Source organism: Indicator indicator, chromosome 17 (assembly GCF_027791375.1).
Source record: "Indicator indicator isolate 239-I01 chromosome 17, UM_Iind_1.1, whole genome shotgun sequence".
Lineage (NCBI taxonomy): Eukaryota > Metazoa > Chordata > Aves > Piciformes > Indicatoridae > Indicator > Indicator indicator.
This window is the reverse complement of record NC_072026.1, coordinates 5,865,767-5,875,937: the sequence shown is the minus strand read 5'-3', so window position 1 is coordinate 5,875,937 and position 10,171 is coordinate 5,865,767. Positions and strand designations below refer to the sequence as shown.

General features: G+C 42.9%; 1 protein-coding gene across 1 annotated transcript; it reads right to left on the bottom strand.

The window, feature by feature from the left end:
- Nucleotides 1-2,342: 2,342 nt before the first annotated feature.
- Nucleotides 2,343-8,598, bottom strand: ZC4H2 (zinc finger C4H2-type containing). Its single transcript, XM_054388728.1, has 5 exons — nucleotides 8,474-8,598; nucleotides 6,207-6,378; nucleotides 4,780-4,952; nucleotides 3,513-3,675; nucleotides 2,343-2,456 (listed from the first exon to the last, which is right to left on the bottom strand). Exons 1-5 carry the CDS (start codon nucleotides 8,524-8,526, stop codon nucleotides 2,343-2,345), a joined length of 675 nt encoding a protein of 224 aa, XP_054244703.1. The 5' UTR covers nucleotides 8,527-8,598.
- Between the last annotated feature and the right edge of the window lie 1,573 nt (nucleotides 8,599-10,171).

Sequence of the window (10,171 nt, the reverse complement as noted above, 5' to 3'; positions counted from 1 at the left end):
GCAGCACACACTATTCATGGGTAAAACTTCATGAAGGATGTGGAAACAGCTCTGTCGATCCTCATGCATCATTGATACAAACACAGTATGTCATATTCATTTTTTTTCTTTGTTAAAAAAAACAAAGCTTGTTAAACACAAGGGCACAAGAAACTAGTTTAAAAAAGTAAAAATACAAACCTGCCATACTCAGTTAGTAAACAGTGCATCCTTCAGTTTAGAGCTCTAAAGATCTCCCAAGAAAGAAAGAACCTGGCAAAGTAATAGTGAAGTGAGAGCAACTACGACTACTCCTACCTATTTCAGAACTGTTAAGCTGAAGTTTCTCCCAATCTGTCCTGTTCATACAACTTCATTGCAGACCATTTGCCCATTCTCCATTGTCACTGCTTCTTAAATGAATGTCACCAAAGCATGCTGCTCTCTTGTATGCACTCTGGGGGTATCTGTATGCAATTCTTTATCTCTGAGTACATTGCACTGAGCAGGGCACACAGCTTGTGGCCACTCTGACATGGAAAAGAAGAATCCATTCTTTGTCTTGGGAAATGTGTATAACAATGAGTTAGCACACTGCTGCCCTTTGGAGCATGGATATCCCCCCCTTATTGCTATTTCACAAAGACTGCATCCCAGTAATTCAGCTACCAGAATCCACTCTTCACAGATTTTCAGGAGCATGTGGTACACATTCTGCCTCTGCTGTTGACAAGTGTTTATTTGGCTATGAAATATTAAAATGGGAAAAAAATCAACTGAACTTGGCATAAATTACAGGACTCTATTCAATGAAATACTCGTGTACTTTATGGTGGAGTTGGGAAATCAATGGCAATGCATGGGATCTGGCCAGCAAACTTGGTTCATGTAGATTTGTACAGCCCCCAGCACTTGGCAGAGGTCTGATAGAGACTTGGAGCTTCCCTGTTCTTCCCATTTAACAAGCAAAGTTCTCAATATAACCACTCCAGCATAACAGTAGAGGAAAACCTGGAGTGAAGAGAGGAGAATGTGAACAGGCAGTCCCTGCCTCCTGAAATCAGTGAAAAGAATATTTAATACTTGAGATCAATGCAGACAACAAAGGCAGTGACAAAAGTTGAATTAGAAATAAGCTTTAAGCCTCGATTCTGTAGTTGTGCCACTGCCATTGTCCCCACTGGAGGAGCTGCTGTTACATTAGGTGAAACAAAGGGTACACAGAATGGTCTGGAGGATCCTTTGGTCAGGGTTCTTTTGGTACACAAAAAACCAAGAAAAAAACCTCTGGGCTGAAATAAAGCTTACTTGAAAATGACCTATTAAAAGATATAAAGGTAGGAAGTTCTGGTTGAGGGAGGGCAATGACACCAAGGCTAAGCAGTGGTGAAATACATAATTTTTAACTGACATTGTTGCTGGTGCATGTCACCGAACTTCCCTGTGCTTCAGTAGAGGATATGTCTGCCAAGGGAGATTTTGGCTGTAGAAGCCAGGGATAGAAGTTGTGCAGAATGGATGACGTTGCAGTGTGTGCAGAGAGATTAGGATATTTCATGCATGTGTCCTAGAGAGCCACATAGTTGGCCACAGAACCAAGGAGGACCACTAATACAGTTCATTTGAGCTTACTTAAGTCAGCCAGTCTCCTGACAGCTGAAAATAACATCACATTAAGAGGTTAAAGCATCACAGGTTACATCAGTTCTAGAAATTCACACACAGTCAGCAACTTGATCCCCCTTCCAAATTGTAAGTCAAGTTTGAGGGAATGGCACAACCACACTCCAGCAAATGAAAACTCAAGTGTGTCTGTAACACACTGATTTCCTGTACAACCATTTTTTTTTTTTTAACATGAACATGTCCTGTATAAAAAGAGCTCTACTGGACACCCAAACCTATGCAGTCAACAAACTGTCCTTTAGTGAAACAGTCAGTCTGCTATTTCAGCACTTCAAATAATCTGCTGTTAACAGCAGAAAGCTGAATAACCATTTAGCAACATCTGGTTTTAAGAAGAGCACATAAAAGCATTGGTGGCAATCACATTTGGCCAATAGGAATACCCTGGCATTTAGGATGCTTGCATAAGAATTCTACTTTGTTTTAGAAGTCCAAAAGATGGAATGATTGAAATGTTAAAACTGTAGCACCAGTTAAGACTTTCCTAAAACCAAATCCTAAGGACTGGAAGGAAATGAAGACAGAACAGGAACATTGTGCTTACACTGCATTAAATAGAAAACAATGGGTCTGTCATACTTGGAGTCTGCACTTCAGTAAAGTCTGGCCACGTTTGCAGTTCTACTGGAAGAGTCACTGGAACAGGTGATGTGTTTGCTTGCCAGTCTTCTGGGGTTTCATTCGTCCTGTTTCCTCTTGGGCTTTTTGGGATTCCGGGAGCGGCTCTTTGCTTTGCAGAGCGGACATATGGGAGCGTTCCGGTGGATTTGTTGGTGACATGATAAGCAGGCCTGAAAAGTGACATTGCAGCCTCATTACAGACACTGGAGTGGCACTGACACGGGGAGGTTTGAGCATCACATCCCAAGTTACAATACAGAAGAAAATTAACTAAGGCTTCTTGCCTTCAAAGGCAAACCAGTGCTACGTTTGATATACTCCAGGTCCCTGGATTGTACAGGAACTTCAGGCTAACTGGAAAACCAGAGCATCTCTCTGACCTGGAACTACAGTTCAGCAGACACATGGTTCAGGCATGTATCAATCACTTTAGCATTCAATTCTATGTTGTGTTAAAACATTGCACATGTTTTGAAGATGTTTAGGTGGGGAGTAGATGGATTCCACATATTTAACACAAGACAGAACTCTGCTCTTTTGGCTCCATACTAAGCCCTTTAACTTCCACTTGACTGAAGCACATTACTTTCAGAAAGGGTTTCAATGGCCTAACTCCAAATAGTAAGTACTTAACTATGGAGCATACCTACATCAATTTGCCTCCTTAGTGACTCTCTGGAATTCAGCTGGGATGAATACCCGTGGGGAATTACTTAGCTCTTTTCTACTGACTACAGAAGGAGCTGAATAAAACTGTCACCCAAGTGCCTGTGGTTAGGTTAAATTAATCCCTATCTTAGCCTTGACTTTAAGATCCCAAGAAGTGCAAAGTCAATCACCTTTCCTGGTAATTACTCTCCCTCATAAGATATATGCATTGCTTTTAATATGAATCCATTTGGGATCAATTCCCAGCTATTAGTTTTCCTTCTGCCGAGTGTGTTCTTTATTCTTACATGCCTTTCTCCCTCCTGAAACACAAAAGGAGTGGGAATTGCCTACATCTCTCCTGATGGAGACTCTTAAGTCATAAATGAGATGAATAATACAGGGTCTTGTCCTCAACCTCAGCCTACTGTAGTTGCCTTTGATTTGAATCACTGCAGGAAAATCACGACCAGGACACATCATTTTTCCTTTTCATAAACATTGATCAAGTTTATAAATATAAAACACTCCAATGACAAAAGAGAAAAAAGGAAACCCAGCATGCACCATCTCCTGACCTTCATTGGAGGTGGCTGTTGCCTGAAAGTTGCTGTCTGTCTGGTATCTTGTTTCCTTGCCACTTGCAGCTGTTGGGCAGCTGCTGCAGCTGCAGCCAGAGACTCTGGGATGGGAGGCTCCTGTGGTTCTGTCTGCCATTCTGCCTTCTGCTTTTCAAAGTAGCTAGACACAAGGAAAACAAATCAAAAATGTAACCACTTTCTGGGATATCCTATTAGTTTGTAAAGGATATTTTGTGTTAAAATAGAATGGATCCCATTTCCCTATCATGCAGCTCCACTACAGTCAAATTGCCAACACTTAGACACCACTTGGAGTAGTTCATATCAATAGAATTGGTATATTTCTCTGCATTTGTGCACTTCAGCCAAATTCCAGATTGTTATCTTCTAAGACATCTTGATGTTCAAGTGGATATACATCTAACAAGACAGAAATTAGACACTGTATATATTTACTTTTCAACAGCTTTAAATGCACCTCTGTCAAACTTAGTTTTTATATTTTATTCTGTCTCTGTCAAACTTAGTTTTTGTATTTTATTCTGTCAAAATGAGTAACTTCTGTGTGCAACAGATTAGTGCGTTCTTTGTAGTGTCAAGATGCTTTACATGGAAAACAGCACTTCTGAAGTGCTGTTTAAAAGTGATCTGTTAAACAGAGGACACTTCTTTGGATGGTAGCTAATTCACTCACCCTCCCCTACCTAGGTTATACCTAAAATTGAAGCTGTAATTTATTATCCACATCCAGGGTAAATTTACTCATTGGCAGCCATGGGTATATGGCTGAATGCCACTGCCACGTGCTTGCAGCAAAAGGTAAAATTCTGACCAGCAGCAGTACAAACCAGCTGAAGATTATTTGGTTTGTACCCCTTGCTTGTATGACTCCTACCTTTGCTTGCTAAACAAGCAAAGAAACAAAAACATTTTTTAAGGGGGGGGGGGGGGGGAAATTGCTAGAAAAAAGCAGCATAAAAAAATTTATTTTTACAAGAAAGAGAACCAACTACCCTTGAACTTTTGCATGTTCCATGTAGAGTTTTCAGGCTTGGAATAATCTAAAATTAACTTCCAACAGATTCAGACTAAGAGGTACCAAACACACGTGCCTCCACATCCCTCTTTTGATAACCTTGGCTTTTTGTGCTTACCTCTTAAGTCCTTTTCCCATTTACCAAGAAAAGCAAAATGACAAAAAATAACCAGTGGAACTGAGAGAAGAAGGTATAAAAGCCAGATAATATTTGTTTTGGATACTTACTCTAGTGACAGTTTCTCTTCCTCCTCACACAGATCTGGCAGCCTCTGCAAGCCCAGAGTCATCCGCAGCGCATCTACGTGCTCCTTCAGGGGCTTGTACTCCTCGTGCAGGCGACGAGTAGATTCCAAGAGCTTGTTGAGGTCATTCTCAGACTGCTTGATAGTATTCTCCATCTGAAACAGGATGGGTAAGCTTTTAAAGCAGGGTTCCTTTAGTGCTCTGATAGAGCAAGAGGCTGTTATCAGAAAGAAGAGATTTTTCACACTCAAGCCGGAAGAGATTGAAGACAATGCAATAGCAAAATGAAGAGTTACAGACGCTGGAAGGATGAAAACTGAGCATGGAAGAAGCAACTGAAAGTGACACAGGAGATGCTTTTTTGTTTAAAAAAGGTGCACTTGACCTATATAACAGAATCACAGAATGTTAAGGGCTGGAAGAGACCTCAAAAGATCATCTAGTCCAACCCCCCTGCCAGAGCAATTTCAGAACAACTGAAAAAAAAAAAACATCAGGTAGAGAGGTTCCAGATAAACCAGCAAGTGAGGAGCTCTGGAAAACTCTCCAGGGACATTAAAAAATACAGTAGAATAAACTGATTTTCTGTGTTTCTAAGTTACCTGAACACCAAAGGTTAGAAGTTAGCAAACAAGCTAAGGAAAGGTTCCTGCCTCTCTTTCTGCAGTAAATGGGAAAAGCAAATAAATACAATCTGGACTTCTAGTACATAGTATTTACTTGCTTACAGCATGGGAGCTTTTTTCTTCTGCTACAAAGCAGCTTAAGAGCTAGAAACCACAGTATAGTCATTTTTGTGCCATACCATGATGTAAAACTTCCAGGTTTCAAAATATATTTCACATACATTTGGGGGAATTAGCCCCCATGTTTGGGAGATTAGCCCATAATTGGCTAATCTTCCTTGTTTATAAATTGGTTTTGTCTTATTTGTATTAATTCCCTTCAGGCTGATACTTGATGTTTGGTGGTTCCACTCAGTGATGAAGGTCAGCTCTTACTAAGAACTTAACAGATACAAAAAAAAAAAAATTCTTCCAAAAACCTGCCAAAGTTTCTCTGTTTCCAGGTGCTAAATGAGAAAAGACTAAGAGGAAGACGAGTTCTCTTTCAGACTGCCAGGGCAATGTTACTGTGGATACTGACAAACCTGTAGCCATGATGGGCTTGGTTATCTATTGTCTTGCTTACTATGCCAACATTTCAGAATATCCTGCCCAAAACAGACAGGAAAAAAGCAATTATCCTGAGATAAATTTATTTTGCAATCTTTGTAGCATCCTAGGCTGGTGTTGTAAAGTCCAGGTTATTGAACCAGTGATGTTCACTGCTGTGCACAATCCCACAACCTCTGGAATGAATCCTACACAACTGAGTCTTAGGCTGTCTGCTGCTGGACTGTTGCCTACCACATTAATATCAGCATGGATCAGTCGCAGCTCCTCCACGTGGGCCATCTTCTCCTGCAGCAGCAGGTCCATTTCCTGTTTGTATTCTTTCAGGTGCCTCTCCTCAGACTCCAGGGCTTCAAATTCTGCTTTCAGTCTTGCCTTTATTTTTTCCATCTGCAAAGTCTTATTCCTGGATCCCAGTGATAAATTAAAAATGTAGAGAGACAACAGTAAGTCACTGCAACATGGTTTTGCAAGGTGTCACTTTATATGTGGATAGATGGAAGAAGACAACAGCAGTAACAGACAAGGGTGAGACTAAACGTAGCTGAGAAAGGATGAGGAATGATGAGAGAAATGAATTCTAACCCCAGCTCTTCTGCTGATCTTTTTGGTGCTGTGAGAATTCTTACACTGAATTATGAAATTAACAGAGCAATGCTGTATCAGCACAGCAAAAACTCAAACGACACCAGCCATCAACATCCCAATTGGAAGTAACTCTGCAGTCTTTAGTGTCTAGTACCTGTCATGTATATGCACGTTTCTGCCCAGTTCCTGCATTCTGCTGTTTTCATTTGAGCCAATCCATAATTCCATAGCAAAAATGTTCTTATCTCTCCCTTCAATTCTAATTATCAAGCAGCGTGAGATTCAATTATCAGTTTTAAGCTGTTGTGATTCAACACTTGCCCAGGCTGTTGAACAGAACAAAGTGTTCTGTTAATGAAGAGGCATTAGCTGTCCTTCCTGTAGGATATAGTACTGGGTAACCAATATGTCAACAGTGAAATACTTCTAACAAGAGGCTGCCATGTCACATTTCAGGCATGTAATGCAGAGTTCCAGGACTCCTCGCCTTACTTGTGCGAAACAAACAAGAATGTAGCTTTCCTTTTCAGTCACCTAATGCCCCGAAGGAACAGATCCACACTGGTTTCCACGTGCACTATTGAATAATAAAGTAAACAGCAGCTTAGATTACTGAAACTGGGAATATTTGCCCCAGTTTCCTCCCTGTTTCCTCTCTTGCATTTATGGCATGCGTTCACCTAACTGAAAAGTATGTTTCCTCACTCTTATAATTACTGGCTGCCACCATGCTCTGCCAAACTGAGTTGCAGGGAATTGCTTCAGCCCAAATGATCAGCTTTTGTTATTAGGACAGAAAAGTGCACAGAAATTAGAACTCTCCCTGTTAGCATCAGGCAACATCCAGATTGCTTTAAACCAGAAACCATGGAGCCACCTCAGGCTTTCTGCTGGAAATCAACGCCCAAAGTCAAAGAGTGAAAATGCCCTACCCAAAACTACAGAAAGGCACATCCCCGAGGTGGGTACACACCGCGCCCTATCTCGTTAGTTATGAGCCCCCCTCGATGCCTGTAGCGAAGGACGCTGCACACAGCCCCCCGGTGTTCGCGGAGCAGGCAGCAGCGAGACAGCTGCTGGAGGGGACAGCAGCAAAGGCCTTGGGCCGGGGTGTCTCCCTCCATCACCTCCGTAGCACCCTGAACCCCCGGCCCCCGCCCCGGTTCAGGGTGGTGGCCAGAGGGAGGGAGGCACGGAAAGAAGGAGAGAAGGATGAGAGGGAAGGAGGGGAGGAATAAAGGAGGCAGGGAAGGACGGAAGGAGGGAGAGCTCGGCGGGGCTGCCTCGCGGGCCAGCCAGCAGGTAGGGCAGGGAAGCCGGCTAAGCACTGGCTGCTCCCTTCTCGACACCCGCACAAATTCCACCCCACTCCCCGCAGGCCACAGCTCCAGCGCACAGCCGACCCCGACCCGCCGGCAACCTGTGCCCCACGCCTCTGCCGGCCCACCCTGCCCACCCAGAGTGCAGCTGCTCGCACTCTTATCGGGGGCACGTCGGTGTCATGCTCTGCTTTCCGTGCCGTCCTCTTCCCGTCCCAGCCCGTCAAGGCTCCCGCCGGACAGTGAGTGCGGCAAACCCCTAGACTGATGACAGGGCTTTAAAAGAGGCTCCCGCGGCCCGCAAGCGCTGCCCCGACTGCGTGGGGCTGCTGCGTCCTGCCCAACCCGCGCTCTCCCTTCTCCTGTTATCGCTCCGGGCTAATCCTTGGGAAATGCGAGACCATTGCCAGCGGCGACTACCAACAGCGGATGCTCCTTCCCTGCCTAGAAAAATGTATTTTCGGCTCTTATCATCAAGCCCAGCGCGGGTTTTCTTTCCCTCCCTAGCACAATAGCTACTTTCTGATGGATGCAACTCCTCCGCTCCCCCGAGGAAAAAGCTGCTTCGTGTAACTGATGCGGCACAAAACCTACCTGATCTCCTTGATGCTCTCGAGTTTGCACATAATTTCCTGCTCATCTGCCATGCTTTCCACTCCTGATTTAAATCCCCCGTACAATGTACAAAATACCAGGGGGGGGAAAAAGAAAAAGACATACAATAGACACAATGTAGTCACCCCCTCCCAGCATACGGTCTCCGAGCCTGTGCGGTAAAGGCTCTGGTGGGAGCTATGGGACTTGGAGTCTTGCTTCCCATCGCTGCCTGGGCAGACAGGCGGCAGAAAGACTACAGAACCCACAAGGCAGAGCAGAGCTTTCCTGCCATTCTTCCGGCAACTACATTTTAAATCAATTTGTCACACCTCATTATGCCAAAGGTTGTTAGGAGTGCAACGAGAGCGGAAGGCTCCCTCTTGAGATGTTCTGCATGTTCTAAGATTATCGAATATGCACTAAGAGGCTCTTGAACGAGTCACGATTTTGACTAAAAACTTTGACACGAAGGTTTGCTGTAGCCATGATGTTTTCCACTGCTCTGAGTGATGTGACTGCCTAGAACAAGGTCTGGCAGTCAGTAGGCAACTCAGATTCTGCAAACATCAATTTCTGTGTGCTCTAAATGTACAGGTAGAAGTACCACAGTCTTAGCAAATACAATGGATGCTCATCAGTCAGTAGTGTGAATCTGATGAGAACAGGGAAATTATTCTGGAACTTATTACACAAAATGTTACGTGGAAGGCACTGGAAGTACTTAATCTCTACTCGGTACAGATCACACTTAAGGGTATCTGCTTTGGGGCTCTGAAAAGGAAGTGAAAAATAGAAATGGACAGAAAGCAGAGGAGAGCAATGAAAGTCCTAAGAGCTGACAGCTGAATACAAGACAGTGTGGCCATATTTATATGGCATGGCTTGAGTTAGGGCTTATGTTCACAAAAATTAATGTCTTGAGATGAAGCTCTCTGGAGGTGCAGTTTGGCTCTCTTTTTAGCTTCCACTGATCGGTGGAAACGACTGATCCAGGAAATCAGGTCAGTCATAAAAACCCTTCAGCACTCAAGGATGACAAGAGAACTAGTGCACTGTAGCTTTCTGCTCATTTCCCCCTGAAAAGAATAGCTTTACTCATCTTTTAAATGCTTTTAATGCGTAGTGAAGTAAATGGAAATTTGGAATTAATGCTGACTTCAGTAGCAGACCCCCGTTTATTTTAAAAATTGAGTGTTTTAATAGCACAAATTATTAGTTTTCATTAAGTAGAGATAAGCAGGGTATTTTATTTCCCCCTTTGGTTTATCTATGCTCTCTCATATGCTCTTTACTATTCTCTTGTTCTCTATAGCAGTCTGTTTTGTCTAAGTGCTTTTACTGCTGTTCTAGTTACCTTGTGCTGCTTTGGAGCAGGGACCTCATTTTTGTAAACACTTGTAAAGGAATATAAATTTGCATAAAGTTATGAAGACAACATCAATCTTGCAACTGAACTCACATAATCTAGGTAAAGTGGCTGGTTATGAACTAAAAATTGACTTTGGAAACTCTTCACATAACACAGTCCCCAGCATTTTGCATGGAAGATTTGTGCAGTATAATAGACTCGAGGTGTCAGGAATCATTCTGATTTTCTACCCATGTTTTGTTTGGTTTTGTTGGTTTCTTTCTTTTTTTTTTTTTTTTTTTTTTTTGTTAGTTCTTTGTTTGGTTTGTTTTAGGTTTTGTTTGTTT